Below are 26,476 nucleotides of genomic sequence, written 5' to 3'. Positions count from 1 at the left end.
TGTTGCTGTCCATTATAATTTCCAAAGTCATTATAGTTTCCACCACCACCATAGTTACCTCCACCAAAATTTCCTCCTTCATTGTAACCATCATAGCCTCCTCCTCCACCACCATATCCACCACCCTGGTTTCCATATCCTGGTCCACCACCTCCATAACCTCCTCTACTGCTGTAACCAGGACCACCACCATAGTTGCCACCATCACCTCCAAATCCATTATATCCACCATCACCACCTCCATAACTACCTCTGTTGCCACCACCTCCACCACCATAGCCACCTCTTCCACCAAAGTTTCCTCCACGACCAAAGTTTCCTCCACCACCTCCAAAGTTTCCTCCACGACCCATAAAGTTGCCAGATCCACCTCCACGACCTCTCTGTGATCCAGCAGACTGCATCTCTTGTTTAGAAAGGGCCTTTTTCACTTCACAATTATGCCCATTAATAGTGTGGTATTTCTGAACAACAATTTTATCAACTGTGTCATGATCATCAAAAGTTACAAAAGCAAATCCTCTCTTTTTCCCACTCTGCCTGTCTTCCATAACCTCTATGGTTTCAATCTTGCCATACTTTTCAAAGTAGTCTCTCAGGTTATATTCTTCCGTATCCTCTTTAATACCACCAACAAAAATTTTCTTCACCGTTAAATGGGCACCAGGCTTTACAGAATCCTCTCTAGAAACAGCTCTCTTTGGTTCCACCACACGCCCATCAACCTTGTGTGGCCGAGCACACATTGCAGCATCCACCTCTTCAACACAAGAGTAGGTCACAAAACCAAAGCCTCTGGAACGTTTTGTTTGGGGATCTCTCATTACCACACAGTCTGTAAGTGTGCCCCATTTCTCAAAATGTTCTCTTAAGCTATCATCTGTGGTTTCAAAGCTCAGACCACCAATAAATAGCTTCCTCAGCTGCTCTGGTTCCTTTGGATCATGGCCCTCCATTTTGAGACCAGACTCGCCTCTTCCAACTCGAGTTCAATATGAGACCGAGAGCTGTTATAAGCTTTTTCTGTGTTTGGGGAAAGAAATGTTCTCTTGCTTCCTTGTTCTTTCCCTGTTACTCTGAGGTCTAATGACCAATTTAATGTCTCACTGCTTTCTGAGTGTTACGGGGTTTTACAGAGCTAAGCTCTTGGAGCAGTCTGCTGCTGCCTTCCTCACTTCTGGGAGGTCTTTACACAGCCATCAGATTCAATTTTCTTGCTTGTATTTTGCAGCTGGATTTATAGCCAACCTAAACTACCTTTGTGGTTTCTTTCCCTGTTTCTTGTATCAATTGGCAACACTGTTGTGGTCCTGTCCTAAGTGTTTGTCCTTTGGGACCTAACAAGTGTAAGATACCCCTAGGGCTTTGCTTTAAACAACCATTAGGGTCAAGGATCCCTAATCCTATAACCACAGCACATTTGTGGGCACACACAGTGTTTATGCATGGGCTCACACCCACTTCACAGCCAGCTGAGGAGGCTTTGTATCCAGCATTCTGGCTACAAGACTGTCAGGAATGGGGAGGTGTTTGTCTCCAACGGTGATCCACAGGCCAGGTGTGTGAGGCATATCACTGCCCACAGGGAAGCTGCCACACCTTCAGAGAACCATTACTGTACTAAAGGGGGAACGTGTTCCCATCTGAGGACCCATCTCTCTAAACTGAATTTATAGATGTAAATGTTGACAAAGTTGGAAACCAGGAAGCACCCACTTTTAAACAGTGTGTTTATTGCATTTAAAGATATTCTGCTCCGAGCATTTTCAGGCAAATATCGAAGAAGAATCATTATTAAACCTTGAAGATTGTTTCCAGGGGCTGGGAACATGACTAAGTGGTAAGAATGCTTGCTATGCAAGCATGAGGACCTGAGTTCAAATCTCTATTACCCACATAAAAAGCTGAGCACAGCTGGGCTTGTCTGTAGCCCCAGAATTGTAGAGACAGGCGGATCCTGGAAGTTCATTGGCCACCTAGTTGTGCCAAAGCAGCAAGCTTCTGGTCCTGTATGCAACTCTGTCCTAAAGGAATAAGGCAGAGAAGAGTAGACACCTGGTACCATCCTCTAGCATCTGTATGTGCACCTGTGGGTGTGTTAACCAGAATGCCCACAGGTATTCAATACACATACACCATCTTTTTAAAATTGTTAAATACACTAGAGTGTTAGAAATGTCTAAATACTGGAAAGATAATGCATATACAACACTTTTTCATGTTAAGAGTTGAATAGTTGATTTAAAAGTTTTGTTGTCTGGAGCTCGACAAGAAAACCACATTAAGTACTTGAAATTTAAAATTAACACACTATCCTGTTTAAATGTGTTTAATCCATATTCTGACATTGCAGATGCCTTTGTGTGTATGGAAAAGTCCAGAAGTGTTGGGATGATCCACAAATATTTTCTGGCTATAAAAAAATTGTGTGCTTCTGTTTTCAATTGTTATTTGGAGCTGGCAGTACCAGGCTAGCAAGATACATAAAGGGCACCTGCAGCCCCCAAAGCCAGCTGCTTGAGTAAGGAATTAAAGAGCTGGCAGCTGGTCCTGGGGCAGGAAATACCAGCAGAGATGCAGGCAGATGCAGAGGTGCAGGCAGCTGTAGACAGATGCATAGGCATAGATGAAGGCAAGAGGGAGGCAGGTTGGGGCTGGAAAGCAGGCAGTGAGAAGTGCGTGGAGAGATGCAGTGGAGAAGTAGGGTTAAGTTAAAGGCGAGTGGAAAGACTGCCCCAGCAAAAGGTCAACAGCCTTATTAAACTTTATAGATGTCTCCGTGTCTTAAGTAAACCTCAAGCAGGATCCCGAGAAAGGCCAACGTTACAAAAGGACATGGTTGTAAAGGTTGAATAGTAAAGGTTTATAGGATTTTTTTTTTTTTTGGTCTAAAAAAGAATCAGAATCTGTAGAAAGAGAATTAGTAGAAGCTGATCAGAGCACTGTCCTTGGTCTTAGAGTCTCCTGTGGTTCTCCTCTTTCTCTTTACAGTAGATGTGCACCCCAGCTTGTTCTCTTTGTGCTGTGCTGCTGACCTACACCCCAGCTCTACCTTGGTGCTGTCCCAGGACAGCAGACTCTGGAGGTGCTGCAGAATGACTGGATATTAACACTAACTCTCTGATTTCCTGGAGAAATTTTAAAAAGCAAAGGAAACTGTAAGCTAGAGTTAACAAAATACAATAAAAAGATCATGGGGGGGAGGGCTGGCGAGATGGCTCGGTGGTTAAGAGCGCCAACTGCTCTTCCGAAGGTCCCGAGTTCAAATCCCAGCAACCACATGGTGGCTCATAACCATCCGTAATGCAATCTGATGCCCTCTTCTGGAGTATCTGAGGACAGCTACAGTGTACTTACATATAATAAATAAATAAATCTTAAAAAAAAAAAACTATGTTAAAAAAAAAAAAAGACCATGGGAGATGCTGGTGTTGGGGGACCAGGCTGAAGAGGCAGAGTGCAGGCAAAGAGGAGCCTAGACCAGCCTGAAGAAGAGGAAGCCATCTTTGCCATTTTCTCCTTTTGGGTAGAAGAGGACAGTGGTCACCAAGAAGCCATGTCTAGGGCCATGTCCATCAGGGACACAGTAACATAGCCAGCATCATGACAGCACTCTGAACCTTGACTTGTCCAAAAGGTTCTTCCAGGGACAGTATCGTTCACCCCATCACAGTTCCTATCTTTAAAAAGGAAGTATTACCGTCATGAACACATGGACATTTGCTGTGGCAGAGGTATTGTGGTTATAGGACAACTTTTGAGAGTTGATGTATGTAGAAGTCAAGATAAAGTCCTCAAGCTTGGCACCAAGTTGCAAGTTGTCCTCTGTGGATCTCTCATTGGCCTGAACGGCTCTTTTCAATAGACTCATTACTTTTAAAATTCATGTGTAAAATCTGTATGTACATATGATTACAGCGTGACATTTTGATCTGGGTAAACACTGTGGGATGGCTAAATGGAGCTCAATAGCAAATCTTTTGGCTGGAAGTTGTTTTACGAGTTAAAGATACATCCAGGCGGCCCCTGTAGCAATTTCAAGTCTATAATGCAACACATTATATTAACTACTTCTCATGGCAAATCTCTTGATCTAACAGGCTCAGATTTGACACACATGTATTCCCTGACAAAGCTGTTCCCATCTCCCTCCTGCATGCTCTAACCTTCCCAGGCTTTGGTGACCACTTTCTGCTGTTTGTGTTTCTTCACTTCTTTAGACTACACTTGTGAGGGAGGTTTTGTGATATTTGCCTTTCTATTCTTGGCTTATTTCATTTAGCAGGATGTCCTCCCGTTTCCCCCAAAGGGACAGGATTTGTCTTAGTTTTTTAAGGCTGAGTAGTATTCTACTGTATACGTGTATGAGCACAGGAGTGCAGTTTTTCATTGGCACACTGACTTCATCACCTCCAGAAATACCCAGGAAGATGCAGGAAAAATGCAGGAAAAATGCAGGAATGGGATCTAGATGCCACCCTGGCCACCCCTTTGCCTGTTTTTAAATCAGGTTTAAAATGTCACTTGTCATTTAACTGCTGGGGTTCCTTATGTACTTTGGACCTTAGTCCTGTATCTGAAAACTGGCCCAGAGCTATTTTCTGCTTTGTTGGTCATCTTTACACTATCTTCCCCTCGGTTGTCTGTGCTTCTGTGCCTTTGAGGTCATTTCAGAAAAGTCATTGCCTGGCCAACACCACTGTGGGTTTCCCCGTGTTTTACAGTTTCTGCTTTTACACTCAGGTCTTTGATCCATTTCGAATTCCTGCTTTTGTGTAAGATGTGAGATAACTTGGCTTTATCCATCTGTATGAGAATCTCTAGTTTGTAACACCATTTATTAAACAATCTCTTTCTTCCCTCTTTGTGTCAATGCTTCTCTTCCAAAATTTGAAAGACTGAATGTGGGGGGTTATTTCTGGGCTCTCTCTCCTGTTCTGTTGGTTGATATGTTTGTTTTAATGTCAATAACTTGTTTTGATTGCTAAAGCTTTGTAATACATTTACATACCACTTCTAGATTTCTTTGGCTCTTAAGGATTTTTTTTTTGTGGTTCCCACATGCAATTTTTGTTTTTCTTTCATTTTACTGGCTCTCTGTGTGTGTGTGTATGTGTGTGTATGTGTGTGTGTGTGTATGTGTGTGTATGTGTGTGTATATGTATGTGTATGTGTGTGTGCATGTGTGTGTATGTGTGTATGTGAGTGTGTGTATATGTGTGTGTGTGTATGTGTGTGTGTGTGTGTGTGTGTGTATTTTGTGTCCTGAAGCTTTATTAAATTTGTCAGTTTTAACAGTTTTTTCTGGAGTCGGTGCTCTCTATTGGATCATGCCCATAGCAAACAGACTACATAAGTTTCTGACTTATTTTGATGTTTCACTTCTCTTTCTTTTTAAAAATATTTTTATTAGATATTTTCTTTATTTATATTTCAAATGTTATCCCCTTTCCTAGTTTCCCCTCCAAAAATCCCCTATCTCTTCCCCCTTCCCCTGCTCCCCAACCCACCCACTTCTACTCCCGGTCCTGGAATTCCCCTATACTGGGGCATAGAACCTTCACAGGACCTAGGGCCTCTCCTCCCATTGATTACCGACTAGGCCATCCTCTGCTACATACAGCTAGAGCCATAAGTTCCACCATGTGTTTTCTTTGATTGGTGGTTTAATTCCAAGGAGCTCTGGGAGTACTGGTTAGTTCATATGGATGTTCTTCCTATAGGGCTTCAAACCCCTTCAGCTCCTTGGGTACTGTCTGAAATTCCTTCATTGGGGGGACCTTGTGCTCTGTCCAATGGATGATTGTGAGCATCCACTTCTGTATTTGCCAGACACTAGCAGAGCCCCCCAGGAGACAGCTATATCAGGCTCCAGTCAGCAGGCTTTTGTTGGCATCTGCAATAGTGTCTGGGTTTGGTGGTTGTTTATGGGATGGATCCCCAAGTGGGGCAGTCTCTGGATGGTTGTTCCTTCAGTCTCTGCGCCAAACTTTGTCTCTGTAACTCCTTCCATGGGTATTTTGTTCCCCCTTCTAAGAAGGATTCTGAGCTTCTGGGCTAATATCCACTTATCAGTGAGTGCATATCATGTGGGTTCTTTTGTGATTGGGTTACCTCCCTCAAGATGATATCCTCCAGATCCATCCATTTGCCCAAGAATTTTATAAATTCATTGTTTTTAATAGCTGAGTAGTTCTCCATTGTGTAAATGTACCACATTTTCTGTATCCATTCTTCTGTTGAGGGACATCTGGGTTCTTTCCAGGTTCTGGCTATTATAAATAAGGCTGCTATGAACATAGTGGTACATGTGTCCTGATTATATGTTGGGTACATGCCCACGAATGGTATTGCTGGATCTTCAGGTAGAACTATGTCCAATTTTCTGCGGAATTGCCAAACTGATTTCCAGAGTGTTTGTACCAGCTTGAAATGTCCCACCAACAATGGAGGAGTGTTCCTCTTTCTCCACATCCTCACCAGCATCTGCTGTCACCTGAATTTTTGATCTTAGCCATTCTGACTGGTGTGAGGTAGAATCTCAGGGTTGTTTCACTTTTCTTTCTTGCATAAGTGCTGTGGCAGAGGCTTCTAGTAGTATATTTAATAGATGTGGTGAGATGGAGTGTCCTTAACTTTTAGGGGCACTAACTTAACTTAGTGCCTTAACTTAACTTAACTAACTTAACTTAGTGCCTTAAGTTTTAGGGGAAAAAAAAACCCAACTCTATGGGCTCACTGTGTTGAGTCCTTCTATATTTAATCTATGGAGAGTTCTATCATAAAGATGTTAATTTTTATCATGTTTTCTCCTCTCCTTATCTATCAGTACCCCAGTGAGGCCTTTTCCTTTCATTCTGTCTGCATGGTCTCGTATTCATTGATCTGTATGTGGTGAACCAGCCTTGCAAACTGGGAAAGAGCCCACTCTGTGGTGATGAGTGACCTTCAGTGTACTCCTGAATTTTCTCTATTGGTATCTGGTGTAGAATGTTTATGTCTATGGTCATCAGAAAAGTTGGCTTGTAATTTTATTTCCTGGCAGTGTCCAAGTCTGGCTTCGGTATCAGGGTAATGCTGGCCTCCTGTAATGGTTTGGAAGCCCCCCCCCCCTTTAAAGTTTTTTGAGGAGTTTGAGAAGAAACTTTAAATGTCTGGTAGAAGTCAGCAGTGCAGCCACCTGGTCCTGGGCTTTTGTTTAATGATAGACATTTTATTACTTATTCAGCCTCTGGTTGTAACTGGTCTGTTTGGTTTTCTATTTCTTCATGACTTGGTCTTGGTAGGTTGGAAGAATGTACAGAGTTCTCCTAGGGTCATGCTGTTGTGGTGTGAGGATTGCTCATCTGAGTAGCAGCCTCTCTCCTGTGGCATCAACATTTCTCTTCTTCCATACATGATTTTATTTGCATCTTCTCGCTCACTCTCTTTTTAAAATCTAGTATGCTAATTTTTCCTGTTTTTTCATAAAATGAGTCTTTGGTCTGTTGATTCGTTTTCTGTCTTCTCTATTTAACCCATTTCTGCTCATATCCACCTTATTTCTCTCCCTCTCCTCTCATAGGCTTAGTTTTTCCTCCTTGTTATGGTTACTTGAGGAGAAAGAACATCAGGGTGTCTACCTGAGAGTGTCTTCTTCCCTGATGTGGGTGCTTATTGCTGTAAACATATCTTTTATAGTTATTTTTGCTGAATTTCATGCATCTTAGTATCTTTTTGTTGTGTTTTGTTTTCATTGTTTCAAGGTAGTGATTGATGGATTGTGGCAAATAGCACAGACTGGCTTTGAACTCACAACAATTCTCTTGCCCCAGCCTCTCAAGTACTGAGCTACAGGGTGCACAATGTCCTATTAAGATAGTTTAGATTTTCTCCTTTTATACACTGACTGCTCAGGACCCTGTTGTTTAGCTTCTGGAATTCCTCATTTCTTGTTTCACCATTATGCTGTCAGAAAGCATTTAAAATATTTTAAAAGATTAAAAAAATATTTGTTAGCCAGTGTGATGGAAAATGCCTTTAATTCAGGAGGCAGAGGCAGGTAGATCTCTATGAGTGTGAAGTCAGCTGCGTCTACGTAGTAAGTTCCAGGACAGTCGGAACTGTATAGTGAGACCCCTTATAGACAGACAGACAGACAGACAGACAGACAAAACAAGCCAGGCACTGTAGACTCATGACTTTAATCCCAGCACTCGGGAGGCAGAAGTAGGCTGATCTCTGAGTTTAAGACCAGCCTGATGTACAGAGTGAGATCCAGGACAGCCAGGGCTACTCAGAGAAACAAAACAAAACAAACAAAAATAAAACAAAATAATAAAAATAATACTAATAAATAAATGAAACCAAATTTTATGTATGTGGGTATTTTGCATGTATAAATGTCTGTGCACCTATGGGCACAGTGCCTGTGGAGCCAGAAGAGGGCACTGGATCCCCTGGAACTGGAGTTACAGATGGTTGTGAGCCATCATGTGGGTGCTGGAAATTGAACCCTGGCTCTGTGCAAGAGGAGCCAGTGTCCTTAACTGCTGAGTCGTTTTAAAGCCCAAGTAATCATTTCAATATTCTTCAATCTTAAGTTTGTTATATTTTATTTTATTCCCTTACATGAGATGTTTGTTGGTGAATGTTCTAGTTGCTTCTCAGTGCTTTAGCAAAGGTCAAGTATGGCAGATGTGCTCTGTGTGCTTGAGAGAGGCATGCAGTCTTCATCTGTGGGGCAGACGTACAATGTATATCTTCTAGGGTCATACGACCTGAAGTGGAGTTCACGTTTGCTGTGACCTGAAAGCTTGAGTCCACCCGTGTTCAGTATGTTGTGAGCCAGCAGCTGTGGGCTGCTATGCCAACACCTCTGGAATTGCCGCCCATGCTCAGTATCCCAGGCTGTTACCAGAGGACAAAATCAGGTTACATCAGGCGTGTGTCTTGAGAAGAGTTCCCAGGATCCAAAAGCAGCTGCCAACTTTGCTATAAGAGTTTCTCCACCATACTAGGAATTAGCCTTGGAAAAGAGCTGTTACTACCAGTGGCCACACAGCAGTCACCTGTGGGAAGGGACTGTGATTGTCCTGTTTTTGTTTTTACAGCCCCAGCCCCCAAAAGACAAAAATGTGACCATTGGTCCCCATGTCCTCCTGACACCTATGCCTACCGGCTGCTCAGTGGTGGTGGCCGCGACAAGTATGCCAAGATCTGCTTTGAGGATGAAGTGTAAGTACTGTGTATAAGAAGATGGGTGTCTGCTTGGCTGTGTCCCTTCTCCTCCCTCTTAGGCTGTACCTGTATGTTCCTAACCTCTGGCAAGGCTAAGACTCAGATGGGGTCCCTGGGGAAGGGTGATGGGTGTCTCTGAGGGTTTTATGTGTCCTTGGTTGGATTTTTCTAGTCTCTTTTGACAGTTGCTCCATGTAATTCATCAGTGAAGCCACCCAGGTTTTGCCTTTTCTTTTTGAGAGGATTTTAACTACAAATACAGTTTCGTAGTAGAAGAAGCACAGGATTCTCCAAGTTGCCCCCTACTGGATTTGAGCACAGCTCTGCTCAGTTTCCGGTGATACTCAACTTCACGGGAGAAGCCTGTGCCTCTCTAGAGAGAGAGAGAGCACATTTAGTCAGGTACAAGGTGGAAACTCAGATTTGGGTCTTGATGTGCTCAGTGCCTTTCAGATTACTTTTATGGCATTTGTACTTATCTCTTATCTCAGCATTTGTACCCTGGTATGCCCTGTTTTATCTTATTTTGGCATTTTGAAACTTCTTAAACAAATGTATTTAATTGTGTTTGAAAATTTTCCTGTTTCTTTTCCATTGCTATGGTGACATAATTGAACAAAAGCAACTTAAATGAGAAAGGATTTTTTTTTTTTTTTGGCTCATTGAGGGTACAGGGCATCGTGGTAGGAAGTCATAGTGGCAGGATTCTGCAGAGGTGGTCACATTCTGTCACTTAGAGAGCAATGAATGTTGGTACTCAGCTCACTTCCTGCTTGTCATTGACCCTTAGAACTCTATTCCTCACAACCCACAGGTCACTTCCCATTTGTCCTGTTTCTCTCTCTGTCCTTTACTGTGGACAGGACTGTTTTTTTAATGTCACCACTGGTCTCTTCTACTGCGCCTAATCTGTCCTTAAAACCAGCCATCAACCAGCGTTTTTAGATTATCTTGTCATTTTAGTTTTTAAACTCATTTCTATTTTCCAAGTGAGCCTGCCTTTTCTTTGTTGTTTGTTTTGTTTTGACTTCCAATTGAAACTTTCATTTTGAATGCATTAAGTGCTGTTATCTTAGAGTTCAGTTGGCTGGTTGGAGCCCGTGAGTCTGTCACTGTTGTCTGCTGGCTCCTTTTGTTCTCGCTTCTGTTGACTTCTTTCCTAGTGTGTCAAGCTTCTTCTGACGGTGTGCCAGGCAGTACATCTGAAAATTTCTTTAAAAATAGCAGCAAGAGACACACACTAATCAGTTTTTCACCACTGTAATGGATACGAGAAACTGGATGGTTTGTGGTAGAATTCTGTCTCATATCTCAGGAGGGCTAAGAGCATGGCTTGCCCTGCCTTCTAGCAAGTGACTTCACAATAACTGGAGTAGACACAGAAATTGCATGGTCAGAAGAAAGCCAGAGGCACTCAGCAGCCAGGTTTGCCCATTTGCAATTGCTCTTTGAGGAATGAACATACTCTAAAAGCATTTGCCCTTCTCCATGGAGTTCCACAGCCTCTTACAGTACACCATCACCCAGCTGGGGCCCAGCTCCCAACACAGGACCCAGCAGGGGCCATTCCCCAGTCGCAGATGAAGCACAGAAAGATGTGAGTCTGTCTTTTTTTTCTCATGTACTGTTCCCAGGGACCCGAAGCTATTGGCAGACCAGGGTGACATTAACACATATTAAATGTCACTGTTTTCTGGGTTGCCTAGTTTAATAAAATCTGGGCTAAAGGCCACACATTCTGTTTTTTGTCTTCTTTAATTCTTTGTGACTTAGCGCAATAAAATCCAAGAGATTTGATGAGGCTTTGATTTCCCTTCAGACTTGCGTCTCTGAGGCCTCCATGGCTTTCAGAAGCACTGTTTTCTTCTCTGTGTTCCCATCCTAAAAGAGCAAAGGTCTCCTTCAATGTTAGACCTCTGCAATGTTCACCTCTGAAATGTCTGTCTTCAGTTGTTGGCCTGGGAAGTTCTTAGCTACATTTCAGGGCTCTCTCTTAACTTAACAGTTCCTTAAAAATGTGTTTCTCCTCATATACTACTTCTTGTGTGGTTAGGGTTACCCAGTTTTTCACTACCGAGAATGGAAGTTCTTCCTTGCCTCTTTTGGGCACGTATGGACTATTCTTTAACACTCAGAAAGCACTAGGCCCTGAGGTTCCTGGAGGCTTTCAGTTAAACATGTCAGAGGCAGAATATTAAAGCACCTGTTGCCCACCTTATAGCTTTGACATGAAGGACAAACTTCAGATTCTCTTTATGATACTACAGATTCCTTGATGCCAATCTCAGCAAAGGTCAATAATATGCACGTAATTGTGAACATACAACACATGTTCAAACATGTTTATATACATGTACACACCTACACATGTGCAAATACAAACACAATACATGTGTGCATACGTGCAAAACTATGCACACGTAAATCTTGTATACATACCACATATACGACATACTTAGGCACATGTGCATGTATGTGTACAGACATACCACATACATGCACATATAATTTACATATCCTAAACACACACTCACACATTATTTCTATGACCTCTGATGACAATTATCATCTCTAGGAAATACTATAGTCTTCCTGGATTTAGGGTACAAAACTAGAATTAAAATTATATATGATATTGCCATCTTATTTTCCCTAGCTGACAAGCAAAAATGGGCTAGTAAGCTGTCTCAATGGTTAGAAGCATTTAAGGCTCTTCTGGAGGATATGAATTCATTTCCTAGCACTCATGTTAGGCAGCTCACAACTGCCTTTAACTTCAGCTCCAGGGTATTCTATACCATCTTGTGGGCTCCTCAAGCACTGCACATATGTGCACAAACTAGATACCCATTAAAAATAAAAATATCTTAGAAACGAAAGCAAAAGTTAAGTGATGCAACAGGAAGTGCTTATTAAGGAGATAATCTGAGTTGGGTTTGATAGGGAGGTGAAAGGATGAGGCGGGTAGAGCCTGCAGTTCCTGAATGGGGAAGGAAGTGAAGACTGAGGGGGAAGGAGGCAGAGACCCAAGAAAGCCCAGTTTGGAAGGGAGCTGCTATCCTCCCTGAAGTCTATGAGTCCAGGCATGGTTTCTCAGGGCCTTAGTGAAGAACCTTCCTGTCTGACCTTTGATCCAGACTGTAAGATGAAATACAGTTTCCAGGCATCCAGGAACGGAATCTGAGTCCTGCAGGTGTGTTGTAGGACAGGGTCGGGGAGCAGTCCCAGCTACTGCATACCAGTGGAGGAGCAGCAGGAAGGAGAGGGGATGTCAAGACCCTGAGCACAGAAGGCCTGGTGAGAGGGTTGCTAGTGAGGGAGGACTGTCATCCTGTCTGTGGAGGAGCTTCTTGACTGACTCTCACTCACTTTTCAGGCTAATAGGAGAGAAGACGGGGAATGTGGCAAGAGGGATAAACATTGCTGTCGTCAACTGTAAGTGACACACGTGTTTCTCAGAAATTCCCTCAGAGTCTGGAATAGGATTTCTACAGAAACCTTGATATTTCTAATCTTCTTTTAAAAAAATCTCTCAGCTGGGCATGATGGTACATGCCTGTAATCCGAGCACTTGGGAGGCAGAGGCAGGGGGATTTCTGAGTTCGAGGCCAGCCTGGACTACAGAGTGAGTTCCAGGACAGCCAAGGCTACACAGAGAAACCCTGTCTCAAAAAAACAAAAAAACAAAAAACAAACAAACAAACAAAAACAAAAAACAAAAAAATCTCTCACTGCCTCGCTCTCTCTGTGTGTTTATGCATATTCATATGGTGTGGACACATGTGTGTCACAGTGTATGTGGAGTTCAAAGAACAACCTCAGATGTAGGTGCTCGCCTAACCCTTTCTTTGAGATCTCTCCTTGGATCTTTTTGGGTTCTTTGTTTGATTTTGTTGTTTTTTTTTTTCTTTTTTCTTTTTCTTTTTCTTTTTCTTTTTGCCCTTGTGCACAGGAGACTAAGCAGGCCCATGATTCCCCACCTCACATATCTACACAGGAACCCTGGGATTTCAGATACACACTTTGGTGTCAGCTTTACATGAGTTCTTGGAATTTGAACTCAGTTCCTCATGCTTGCAAGGCAAGCATTTTATCCACTGAGAGACCTCCCCAGGCCAAGACCGTGGTTTTTCAACATGTTTCCTCATATCTAGGTTTACACTGTAATGAATTCTAAAATCACATAATTTTTGCCTAAAAGTCTTACTTTACAAACCATTTATGGTCCAACAACAAAATAACCAAAAACTGAATCTAAAAGAGACTTTGCAATTGAGGAAGAATAGGCTGAGGGGACACAGTGAAGCTCAGATCCACATAGACCCTGACCCTGGATTCTTTCGCTCTTGGATTCTGGGGACCCAGTAGAGGGTAACAACGCTGACCAGTTCTGTTCAGCTGCTGTGGGCCATGGAAACCTGTGCAAGTGCCCTGGCTTCCTCTAGGGTCCTAGTGTTTATAAGGGTCTCTTGCAGTAAGAACCAAAGCTAGAGAACAGGGAGTCAAGCAGAAAGCATCTGGTTACAGAGCCAGTGACTGCAGAGCTATGGGACAGAACAAAACACCCTCAGTCACACAACCTCTCTGGACACCTAGTGTGAAGGGGACTCTGAGGAAAGGAGAGGACTATTAACATCCAGTAATTAACCAAGTTCAGAGAGTCCTAGAAAAGTGACCAGGTACTCCTGGAGACCAGCCTATTGCTGCATGACCTCCCTGGGAGAAGTAGAAGGAACTTCTAATCAACTCATATTAGGAAGGAGCAGATGGGACAGAAAAGGAGTCCAGTAAGTCTAGCTAGCTGACATAAATTAATTCATTCAGGTTGTTAAATAGAGCCTGGATAGCTTACAGAGTCTTGCCACAGCCACCACCCACTCTCTGCCCACCAAGGTCCTATTTTGTAGGCTCCTAGACTCCAACAGTTAAGCAAACCTAGTTCAGCCCACTATCTAGTGTTGAAGAGGCAGAGGTGACTGCAGGCTCACACTATGTGGGGTGCAAAAAACCAAGCTCAAGTTCCCTGTTTCTGTGTGTTCCAACCTTGCTCTTATCAGGGGTTCTGGTTTCAGCAAACACTGTCTAACCATGGGCGAGATGGCTTGGAGCCCATGGGGAAGGACAGCCTGTTTTGCTGCAGATTGGCACATAGATGACCACAAGATGGAGTCACTCTGTCCAGGATTTAGAAGAATAATCCCACCACACAGCCCCTCTTCAGGCTAGGGACCTCTCCAGTCCTATTTCCTCCAGAGTCACTTAGAGGTAATGTGACCAAAAAGGGTACTAGGACTACCAGTGTACAATGGGTCTCTGGAGCTTTCTCTTAAAAGGCCTTTTCTTTTCTTTTCAGATGAGACAGGAAAAGTGATAGCGACAAAGTACTTTGATATGTATGAAGGTGGTAAGAAAAAATTCTTCTGATTAAAATGAAGACTAAACTGTGTAGACTCCATGGGAGGAAACAGAAGCATGGCTCGATGAAGAAGCAGAGAGTTCCTTTGACTTGTGTTTATTGAGTACAGGGTCTGTCACAATTCTGAGCCTTGGGGCTGACCTATTGTCCCTGATGGCAGAGGTGTTCATTGGGTGCTTGCAGAAGCTGGGTTGGTGCCAGGTGTGGCTAACTCCAGCAAGGTTTCATTTATTTTAATTTACTTAGGGCTTTCCACTTTGCATGGCTTACCTTGTTTCCATCTTTGGACTTATGTTTGTTGTACCCTGAGTACCTGCTTCAAGTTGTCCATGTTCCCAAGGCTTCTCTAAGATAGCTTCCCATGGAACCCCCTGACATCACTCCTGAGGAAGTAGCCAGTGCACCCCTTGAAACCCTGGGACCAGTCTAGGGAGCAAGACATTCAGAGAGTAGGTGACAGCAGAGTGGGAAGGAAGCCTACAACCAGGGTAGCAGCCTCACTCACCGAGAGGACTCTGAACTACTGTCTGGCCTTGACCCTACAGATAACTCCGGGCCAATGGCCAAGTTCATTCAGAGCACTCCTTCAAAATCCCTGCTGTTCATGGTGACTCATGATGATGGAAGTTCCAAGTAAGTGTGTGTGTGTAGTTTTCCCCATGTGACAAGTGCAGGCAGCCAGGGAGATGACAAAGACCCCTGGATTTAGCAACTCCTAGAGAGTCCAGGGAGTGCGATACTTCTACAAGGGAAGGGAAAAATGGTCATGGCAAATGCCAGGAATCACTCCCATCTCTGCACCAGGGTATATTTTTATTCATGCACACACACATGCATACACATGCTATACACACACATTTATGTGCTTATACACAAAGTGACCGTGCACGCATGCACGCGCATGCACACACATACATTCATGCACACACTCACGCACACACCCCACATTTCCACAGGAGGCCTTCTCATGCTTTCTCCTTTGCCCAGACTGAAGGCTCAAGCAAAGGATGCCATAGAAGCCCTTGGAAGCAAAGAAATCAAGAACATGAAGTTCAGATCAAGCTGGGTGTTTGTTGCAGCAAAGGGCTTTGAGCTCCCTTCAGAAATCGAGAGAGAAAAAGTGAGTGACTTTTCTTAATCCTCAGATGGGGCCATGGTGTGTAAAGGTTCTGTAGGTAGTCACCCACACAGAGCACTGGTCAGCCTCTTCCATTAGGTCCATGTTCCATCCCAGACTTTTTTAGTCTCACTACAGACTGCAAATGGGATCCTCGGAGTGGTTCCAGTCACTGGTGGTGACTATTCTGTTTGGGCAGGAGGCTAGCCTTCTTTAGTTCCTCGTCTGGGGGTAGCAATCACACAGAGAGGGGACTGCCTGAAGTGGTTCTCTATGAACCACTTCCAATATGGTAAGTACCAAATATGAACTGGACAGAGCTGCTTTGGCTGATTGCCATTCTTGGAGGAGTCACAGTGACTTGATGCCTCCGCTTATCAAAGATCAAAGGGAAGTGAGTGAAATTTGACTTATCACCATGTCTCCTGTGAGCATCCCAGCTGATGGGTGGTGTTACATGACTATGTGAGGTCCATGCCTTTGGAGACTATTACCCAACCCTTTTGACCAACATACATAGGTCTAAAGAGAAAGAGATTGGCTGCAAAGCCAAGGCCATAATTCTGATGAGGCCATCTTTCTACTTAGCTAGAATTCCAAGAGGGCAGAGCTTGACCTTTGTCCAGGGTTACACTAAGTCACATATGATTCCACTTGAGACTCTGCTCCCACTGTCTAGAACAATAGTTTAAAGAAGACAGTGGCAACCAGGAGCAGCCGGCCCTCCTCTTATTGGTGTGGGAGGAGGCACAATACCCAGGTCACTGTTACTAGATCCAGAGGTCTTGGATCTTTTGGGATGCCCTCAGATCTGAAACTGAGGAATCTGGAGGTCATGGTCATGTTGGCATGCTCCAGTCAAAACATGTTTTCACCACGGTGTCCACTTAGCTTGCACATAGGAAGCCAGCCCTGCAGAGAAGGCACTTCTCATCCTGCTGTGTGCTGTGGGCAGTGGAGGCCGCATGGTCACCTTCAAAGGAAGGAGGCTGTGCTTGTTGGTGCCCTTGACCCATGGGTGTTGAGGGGAGATAGGCATGAGTCAAGGGGACAGGGCCTCAGGGCTTACTTAGTGGGGACACATGTAGTTTTGAACAAGCTTCAGCTTTCCTGTCAGTCTGTCCTTTGGTTCCAGCAGCTGTGTAGTGGGGAGGCACCCCACTTTCATTGGTTTCTGGGGCACACTCTGGAGGTGAACTCAGGGTTCCCTTCACCCTAAATGATCCATACCACAGGTAGACATCTCCTTAGGCTGTGTGGCCTTAGGCAAGCTATTTCACCTTTCAGTGGGAAAGCGATAAAATCACAACAAAGCAGGTTTAAGGGAGAAGCCTTAAGCCTCCTAATTTCAAAGCCTACTCCAAAGATTCGGTCATCAGCACAGCACAGCACCCTGTGAGAATAGGCATAGATGGGTGAGTGGAGCTAGGGTTCCAGAGACTTTGAGGGTCTCATACCTCATACCTGATGAGATGCTTTCTCTGACTGAATGAACAAAGACCATCTCTTCAGGGGTGAGTAGTTTCTTTAATAAAGTGTACAGGGAAAACCACATAGCACATAGGGAAAAAATGGATTTGGATCCCTGCCACACACCATATACAACAGTGCAGAATGGACCAAACACCTAAATGTGGCAGAGATAAACTGTCAAGCTCTCTCCACAGGGTGGCAAAACAGGCAGAAATCTCTGCCATCCTGGGCTAGGCAGGAGCTCCTGGAAGTGTGCAGAGTAATAGCAAAAGAAAAATAAAATGTTCAGCTTCAAAATCCCACAGTATTCTGTTCCCAAGGACACAGGAACAAAGAAAGAAGCAAAGCATGGTGGCACATGCCTGCCATTTCAGTGCTCAGGATGTGGAGGTAGGACAATCAGGAATTCAAGACCATCCTTGGCTACCTTTGAGTTCAAGGCCAGTTTGGGCTACTTGAGATCCTCAAACAACAACAACAAAGTGAGAAGAAAACCACGGAGTAACTGTAGGAGAAAATATTTGCAAATATCAGACTCATGTCCAAAATATATAAATAACTCTTACAACTCGATTAAAAAGATAATCCAGTTGAAAAATGGCCAAAAACCTCTGAACAGATACTTCTTCAAAGAAGATGTGTATATTAACTGATAAACTTGTGGCTTACTATTATAATAAACTTAGTAGCCTGAGTCATCAGAATAGAACCAGCTCAGATCACAGTGAGATGGAGCTTCACTGTGGTTGTTGTAATCATAACTTGTAACAGGTCTAGAAAAAGTAGAATTCTCACATGGCTGAGAGAAGTGTAGAATGAGGTAGACTCCTTGAGGAACATTCTGGCAGTTTCTTCAAAATGAAGGAGACAGTTACTCTTAGCCCAGCAAACTTCCTTGTAGGCAAGCCTTCACTCAAGAACTGGGGGCACAGATTTACACAGCAGCGTCTTCCAGCAAGAGGGCAATTGTTAACATAGGGTAACTGTGGAAGGGAACTCTTTAGCCATGTACAGAAATGAAACCATGACATTAGTGATTGCATGGGGAAATTATGGAAAATGTTATGCAGAATGATAAAAAGCAAAAGCAGAAGTTACATAAGGTTGATTCCATTGTTATTCAAATTTTCAAGAAGGAACAAATCCAAAGGGTTGGGAAGTAGGTTAGTGGCCGCTTGGGGTGGGGAAAGTCTGCTGTAGAGTGTGTGACTCCTCATTCAGTGAGGACAACGTCTTATTTATGTACTGGGAAATGTGCTAAAAATGGGTTGTCTGTAGAGTTTCATGGTGTGTGAATTACCTCTCAGTGAAGCTGTAGTGTCAGAAAAGGCACTATGTTGGGCTGCTCCATTGCCTGTGAAAGAATTGAAATTAGATAGACGTGATGCCCACTCCAGTGCAAACATGTTTGCTGAGTGTCAAGTACTAATTTGAAGATGCTCTGAAAACTCCCATGTGTGGAGTGCTGTTCCCACAGGCAAGAGCTAGATCATATGCTGTTCCCACGGCAGTGCTCTTCGTATGCACATTCGAGTGGGTCAAATTAAATAGACTTTGGAGGTGAGCGCATATCACATTAGCTGCTTCTCAAAGGCTCTTTGCTTCTCTACTAAGCCACACTGTAGACTGCAGAAGAGCCCCAATCCTTTGGGAAAGTTCCAGAGCTGCTATTAAATTCTATTGAGGGCTGGAGAGATAGCCCAGCAGTTAAGAGCACAGATTGCTCTCCCAGAGGTCCTGAGTTCAATTCCCAGCAACCACATGGTAGCTCACAACCATCTGTAATGGGATCTGGTGTGTCTGAAGACAGCTACAGTGTACTTGTATACATTAAAAAATAAATCTTCCAAAAATATTAAAATAAATACTATTGAGAGATACATTGAGGCTGGGTATAGTAGTTCAGGTCTATAATCTCAGTACTTGTAAGGCTGATACCAGAGGATTCACTGTGAGTCCCAGGGTAGCCTAGACTACAAAATAGGGCCATCTTCAACCAAAGAAGCTGAAGATGAGATAGGAAGGAAAGGAAAGGAAAGGAAAGGAAAGGAAAGGAAAGGAAAGGAAAGGAAAGGAAAGGAAAGGAAAGGAAAGGAAAGGAAAGGAAAGGAAAGGGAAGGGAGAGAAGGGAGAAAAGGGAGAAGGGAGAAGGGAGAAGGGAGGGAGAAGGGAGAAAAGGGAGAAAGGAGAAGGGAGAAGGAGGGAGAAGGGAGAAAAGGGAGAAAGGAGAAGGGAGAAGGAGGGAGAAGGGAGAAAAGGGAGAAAGGAGAAGGGAGAAGGAGGGAGAAGGGAGAAGAGAAGGGAGGAGAAGGGGAAGGGAAGGGGAAAGGAAAGGAAAGGAAAGGAAAGGAAAGGGATGAGAGGAAGGAAGCAGAAATAAGGGATGACAGAAAGAACACGTAGAAGAAGGAAGAGAGGTGTTGAGAAGAATTTTAACCTGGGCTGGAGAAACTGCCACTCTGAGACGTCTGTTCATATGACTTTGCTCACAGCAGACACAGATCCAGCGATGAGCTTAGTGAATAAATGACACACTTTTCTCTCCCTCACCTAGATCAACCACTCAGATCAATCCAGGAACAGATATGCAGGCTGGCCAGCGGAGATCCAGATCGAAGGATGCATACCCAAAGGGCTGAGATAACGGTGCTTGGACCTCAATAAACACGTTTTGTACAGATATACTCAGCTGAATGTCACAGGAGTCTGATCCTTTGAAGTCCAGCTGTGAAGGAAAGTGTTGACGGGGATTTGGCAGTTTGTTGTAAACCACTAAGACACTGTTAATCACACGGATCCTAAGCAGCTGATGGTATCGCACTGCCGCTGTACGGTGAAGGAATTTTCAAGCCAGGACAACTCGCAGAAGGGAGACATTTGAAGGGGTGGGGATGGATGGAGGCTGGAAAGGAGCAAAACCGCTTGCTGGCTGCTGAGAATGACGAGTCCCATGTCTATGTCAGGCCACGGTGTGGTCCCTACAGCTCTTCAGAGTGTGCTCTTATCCCACTGTCACTTGGAATACACTTGTTCCTGCCAAATATCTTCTGGGGAATGAATGAGGCCTTAGCCATAATCCTTGATCACCTCACGTTTGGCTCTTAAACTTCCCTGTAGGGTGTAGGTTTATTTGCTATCAGCTCTGCCTCTGTGCAAGGCTCTGGTTCACAAGGAGGGAGGCTGGCACTGTGGCTTAGCCACAATCTGCTCCCAGGAGATCACAGGCCAGTGAGTTCTAGAAGCAAGCTTTAGTTTCAGTAAGAAACCCTATCTCAAAAAAATGAAGTATATAGGGCTGGGCAGGTGGCTGAGTCAGAAAATTGCTTTCTGTATCAGCACAACCTGAGTTCAGATTCCTAGGGCCTTGTACAAGCCAGTTATGGTGGCACGTGTAATCCCAGTGCTGGTGAGCAGGCAGAGATCAAAGGCATGATGGCCAGCCAGCCTAACTGAAATGGGGAGCTTTGGGCCAGTGTAAGATCCTTTCTCAAAAATTAAAATGGAGAGTTATAGAGGAAGGCACTAACTTCTGACCTCCACACATGTACATATAGATGCATATACCTATATACACATATCTATACACAAGCATAACCACATACCCAAATGAGTAAATTGGGCCAAGAGTGTTGGAAAGATATCTGACTTCAACCTTGGCCACGCTACAGTATATACATGCATACACGCACACTCACCATGCACAGGAACACACATGCATACACACACATGCACACACATACACACACATACACACACACACAGAGAGAGAGAGAGAGAGAGAGAGAGAGAGAGAGAGAGAGAGAATGAGAGGCAATACATAGAATTGAGAATATCTGGTGCACTGAATCCCTGCATACTTGATACATCAATCTATTCTAAGCTCTTGGCAAACAGGTGCATTGATTACTCCCTGTGATGCATGGGATACCAGTATCCAGCTTCCTGGACTCTTCCTATCCAATGAAGACATTGGAGAGAGCAGAAATTCAGAAGCTTTCTGCCCTGCTCCTGCCTGGACATGTGTTGCCACCCACCGTGCTCACTCCCTATCCTCCCCTCCCCCCAAGACTTACCTGGAGAGTTCCACATAGGATACACCAGCTCTCTGCAAGGACACAGTAAGATGCATGGTCATGGCAGGGAGATGAGAGTCTGTTAGCACAGTGGCTAATGAGTATTTAGGAACTACAACAACCACTGCACATCAAGCAGTCCTCTGGCCCAGGAAAACACAAGAGTTTCAGAGCACAGGCTCCTCAGTCTCTACCTTGTTTCTTGCAGATCACAGGTAGGATCCTGACCCAGGCTTGACTATAGGCTCCATTGCTTTCCCCAAATTCCTATGCTGAAGTCCTGATGCTCAGTGCCTCAGAATGTGGTCTTCCTGCAAGTAGGACTACAGTAGACTTAATTAGTTAGGACGTGGCTCTGCTGCAGTAGGGCCAGTCCTTCTTGCATGGCTACTGACCTCATAAGCAGGGACAGTTTGGGCACAGACCTGCATGTTAGTACCACGTGAAGACAGGCAGAGAACTACTGATACTCCTGTAAGCAAGGGTGTCTTAGTCAGGGTTTCTATCCCTGCACAAACATCATGACCAAGGAGCAAGTTGGGGAGGAAAGGGTTTATTCAGCTTACACTTTCCACATTGCTGTTCATCACCACAGGAAGTCAGGACAGGAACTCAAGCAGGTCAGGAAGCAGGAGCTGATGCAGAGGCCATGGCAGGGTGCTGCTTACTGGCTTGCTTCTCCTGGCTTGCTCAGCTTGCTTTTTTATAGAACCCAAGACTACCAGCCCAGATATGGTACCATCCACAAGGGGATCTCACCAACCCCACCCCATCACTAATTAAGAAAATGCCTTACAGCTGGATCTCATGGAGGCATTTCCTCAACTGACGCTCCTTTCTCTGTGATAACTCAAGCTGTGTCAAGTTGACACAAAGCCAGCCAGTACAAGGGGATACCTATGGGAGCCTTGTGGGAGCCCTGGGCCTGGTTCTAGCCTCAGGATGTCAGTGAAAGCCCAGCTCAGCTGTGCTCAGTCTTGGGCACATCTTGCTGTGGACCCCAAATCTGTTGGGTGCAAATAAGCCCTAAGCACAATTGTACAGACTCCTTTGGGCTTTGGTACCTATAATAGTGACTTGTCTCATTGTGACTAAAGAACTAACTAAAGCAACATAAGAGTTTCGCTTTCAGTTTTAGGAATACAGTCCATCATGACAAGGAAGTCAAGGTGGTTGGAGGTTGCAGCTGGCCATGTTACATCCAAAGTCAGGAAGCAGAGGGATGGCCATTAGTGCTTACTTTCTTTTCTCTCTCTCTCTCTCTCTCTCTCTCTCTCTCTCTCTCTCTCTCTCTCTCTCTCTCTCTCTCTCTCTCTCTCTCTCTCTTTCTTTTTCTCAGTCTGGAATATTGGCCCAGGGAAAGGTATTGCTCTTATTCTGGGTGTGCCTGTCTTCTTCAATTTACTTAACCTAAACACTTCCTCATGGACATGCCCAGAGGCTTGTCTCTTAGCTGATTACAGGACTAACCAAGTTGGTAGGCGTTGTTAACCACTAAGTACCCACAGATCTTCCGGGTAAGAAAGGAGGAAATGCATTTCCATCGTATCTCCTTTTAAGGCATGCTGACCCCTCTGATTGTCAGGTGACAGGCTCAGGGCATGCCTAGCCAGGCAGGGTTCAGGTCTTTGGCTTAAAGATGCCCAGCCTTTTATCCTATTCCCATGGCAACTCTTTCTACCTGACCCTTTGTCAACCCCCACAGACCACACTGTCAGGGAAGAAACTCTGAGGCATTGACTGCAGATTCACTCGTGTTGCATAAGCTGGTACCCGGCTCTCGGCTGCATTTGTGTTGTGATGAATGTCACTAGTGTCCAGCCCCAGCACTGAACAGGGACGGGGGCTCTTGTGCCTCTGGGGGCACCTGCTCTTACAACACTGTCTCTGCTGTGCTTGGAACCCCTCCAGAGGATAAAGAACTGGGCCACACCTTTGAGTGTAACCTTGGCTAGATTCCTTTCTTTACGTTTGTATCTGGTACTTGTGTTTACTTTTATTCTACTGACTAAAACTGTGAGCTAAAGACGGCACACCTACTGTGCTCACACCTACTGTGCTTATACCTGACTTTCCATTTCAGGCCTGGACTCACTGGCCATGACTTGTGTCTGTCTGCAGCATATTTTAGCAGCTTCAATGGTTTGCTTATTAATCATTCCCTAAGGCTCATGTAGTGGAGACTTGTTCCCAGAGTGACAGTAATGGGAGCTTATAGAACTCCTAAGAGGTGGGCCTAGCAAGAGGTAGTTAGGATATTGGGAGTGTGGTCTTGAAGAGGACTGTAGGACTCCAGCCCAGTCACTCCTTGGCCTTGAGGTCCTCTCTTTCCAAGCCCTGGAAAACCTCAACCCAGGCTTCCCTTAGCATTACAAAAGACAAAATCTCAACAGTGATGGGCCAGCATCTCAAGGAACCAACAGGAACCTTTGTTATAAGCTGATCGGCTCATTTTTTTTTTTTTTTGACGAAAAAGCAACTTCTTATGTAATATATCTTTCCTCAAAGGCAAAATTTGCCTTACCAAGAGAATTCTAATCAAAGGGCTATTCTCAGCTGTGGACCTCAGCCATTAGCCTCTGATTGTCCTGAGCTCTGAATCAACTCTAGGAAGCAAGGTCAGGCAGAAACTACTAGAAAGCTCATACTGGTATGGTTATCACAAAGTTGCTGAGTGAATTATGTAACATTCCTGAAAAAAAAAAAAAAGGCACAGTTTGGGGGACAGAAGAGCTATTGGGGATCACCAAGGGTGGGAGAAGGGAGACAGTGCCAGAACCCTGGGGTTTGGGTATTTGATGGCGCTCTGAGCAATACTATCATGGTAGATCTTGTCCTGGAGCTTAGGGCAGTGATGGTGTCCACTATAATGATGGTCTTTGTCATCATGTATTTGTTCAAAGCTGAGAGCAGACTGTGATGTAGAAACGTCAATTGTGACCACTAGGTGACAGTGTGCTGTTATAGGTTTACCACTGAGCTAGCTAAAGGTTCTCTGCTGAGGACAGGAGTGGGCACTTGGATGAAGAAATGGCATATACAGTTCTGTACTTTCTGCTACATTTTATCTCTGTGTGAAATCGCTTTAAAATAGTGTTTATAGCTGTGCACTGAAATGCACACCTGTAATTCCAGTACTTGGGAAATAGAGGCAGGGATTGCTGTGAGTTCAAGGTACACAAGAAGACTGTCTCAAAATAAAACAAAGTGTTTACACAAATACAAAATGCTGCTATGGATAATAAATGATAAACAACTGGAGCTGGGAAGAGTCAGGCAGCTGGGCAGCGGCCCTGCACATCTGGTCACTCAGCACATTGGGACAGAGCCCCAGAGGCTGCTGAGTTCTCTCTGGGAGTCAACCCAGGACAGGCTGATTCATGACAGCTTTGTTGCTGTCAGCCCTTTTAGCCCACCACTCACTAGAGGTAGTGAGAAAGAAAGGATACTGGCTTGGAATGTAAATGAAGAAAATATCTAATAAAACTTTGTTTTAAAAACAAAAAAGGATACTGGGAAGTTGACCTAGAAAGGTTCCCTGGAGCAACTCCCATCTGTGTTGTCTGAAAATCAGCAGTTCAGTTCACAGGTTAGCAAGCAGTGGCAGCTCCATCCACCCAAAAACACTTCATCAGCTGTCCAGTTTGATAGAGTCAGGATAGCAAACATGAATCAGCAGTGGTGGCACAACCTAGCAGAGATAGCCAGGCCTCAGCCTTGACTTGAGTCAGCAGGAGGGACCAGGAATGGACTCCAGGAGAAGTTCTTCACTGTGCCCCTCTCAGGGAAGCAAATATCGGCGAAGAAGCAAGACCCACAAGCGTTGCACAGCTAGCTCTATAAGCAAACCTAGCTCTGTCTCCAATCATGTCACCAGGCCCTATTTATACCCTCCAAACATCATGTGTCCTTGCCTCAGCACACGTCTTATGCATCTAATCAGCCCAAATCCACAGAGTCCTGCCAAATGGAGCTCAACTATGTAATGCAAGGTGGACCAATACTTGCATGTTGTTAGCAAAGAATCCTTCATCATGTGTCCTTTTGAGTGCTTGCTTTAGCAGAGCATCCTCTTTCCTGTGTCTGCTTCAGCGAAACATTTCATGAGTCTGCCTCAGTCTTTCACTTATGACTCCTTCAGGAAAACACTCCTTCATGTGTTTGCTCCAGCAAAACACCATCCAACACAATTGACTTTCCAAAGAACCCGTAAGTTTCCACTTCAGTGTTTACCATCTGCTGTTGTGCAGATGTCAAGAGGCACTGTGCATATGACACTGGAATTCAAGCAAATGAAGATGACGTAGAGGTGAGATGTGTCCAAGACCCCATAGATGTATATTGCTGGGATTGTTTGCCAGCCAGTTGTAGATCTGCCCAAGGACAGGTGGCCTTAAAGGTGGCTGCTGCCATGGAGACAATCACATCCATTCCCCTTTCTGAAGGTTTGGGTTATCTTCATTTTGGCAGTTCCTGGTTGCAGGGAACCATGTACCTTTGTAGTCAGCATGGCCCAGTGCACATAGAGAGAGCTGGAGATTCAGTTCCCAGTCTGGGACATAGTCTTAGCTAGTATCTTGGCTTCTTTTCTATTGCTGTGGCAACACACCTTGACCAAGGCAATGTATAAAAGAAAGTGTTTAACTTGACATAGTTTCAGGCCATGATGGTAGAGTAAAAGAACAGTTGAGAGCTCATGCCTTCATCTATGATCATGAGGCAGAGAGTGAGCTAACTAGGAAGCTGAGACAGGAAGATTGCAGTGAGTTTGAGGCCGGCCTGTTCTACAATGGGAATTTCAGGTCAGCCTGAGCTATACTGTGAGACCCTGACCCAAGGAGGAGGATGAGGAATTGAGGGATAGGCATCTTAATTCACCCTCACTGCCCCACCTGGTGCTGTTTTCCAGTCTCTTGTGCTTGGCAGTCACTAGCTAAAGGACCCTCTTTGTCCTGTGTCTAGAGATAGACAAGGGGCATGTGTGAGAGAAGACTTTGGGATACTGCTTTGTCCTTCCACCATGTGGCCTCGGGGGCCATACTTAGGTTGGCAGGGCTGGTGTAGCAAATGTCTTTACTTGCTGAGTCATATCACTGACCCCCAGAATCCCTTTTAAGCACCTGAGGCCTCACTTTGGAAGGAAGGCAGGACAGGTGGTGGTGCTGGCTATGCTGGGGA

The 26,476-nt window shown here is 44.6% G+C and overlaps 1 protein-coding gene and 1 pseudogene across 1 annotated transcript in view; one reads left to right on the top strand and one right to left on the bottom strand.

Annotated features, from left to right (window-relative positions):
• Fam3b (family with sequence similarity 3, member B) overlaps positions 1-20,038 on the top strand; it is a 33,972-nt gene extending 13,934 nt beyond the window's left edge. Inside the window, exons 3-8 of the mRNA NM_020622.3 lie at positions 9,093-9,216; positions 12,596-12,654; positions 14,573-14,623; positions 15,181-15,268; positions 15,623-15,755; positions 19,780-20,038. Of these exons, the coding sequence (NP_065647.1) occupies positions 9,093-9,216; positions 12,596-12,654; positions 14,573-14,623; positions 15,181-15,268; positions 15,623-15,755; positions 19,780-19,869 (545 nt within the window). The 3' untranslated portion in view covers positions 19,870-20,038. The remainder of the gene's footprint in view (positions 1-9,092; positions 9,217-12,595; positions 12,655-14,572; positions 14,624-15,180; positions 15,269-15,622; positions 15,756-19,779) is intronic.
• Positions 93-962, bottom strand: Gm9242 (predicted pseudogene 9242; annotated as a pseudogene).
• Positions 20,039-26,476: the final 6,438 nt, after the last annotated feature.

This window comes from Mus musculus, chromosome 16 (assembly GCF_000001635.26).
Source record: "Mus musculus strain C57BL/6J chromosome 16, GRCm38.p6 C57BL/6J".
In the NCBI taxonomy this organism is placed as follows: Eukaryota; Metazoa; Chordata; class Mammalia; order Rodentia; family Muridae; genus Mus; species Mus musculus.
Note: the sequence above shows the minus strand (reverse complement) of the source record. Positions and strands in the feature narration are given on the sequence as shown.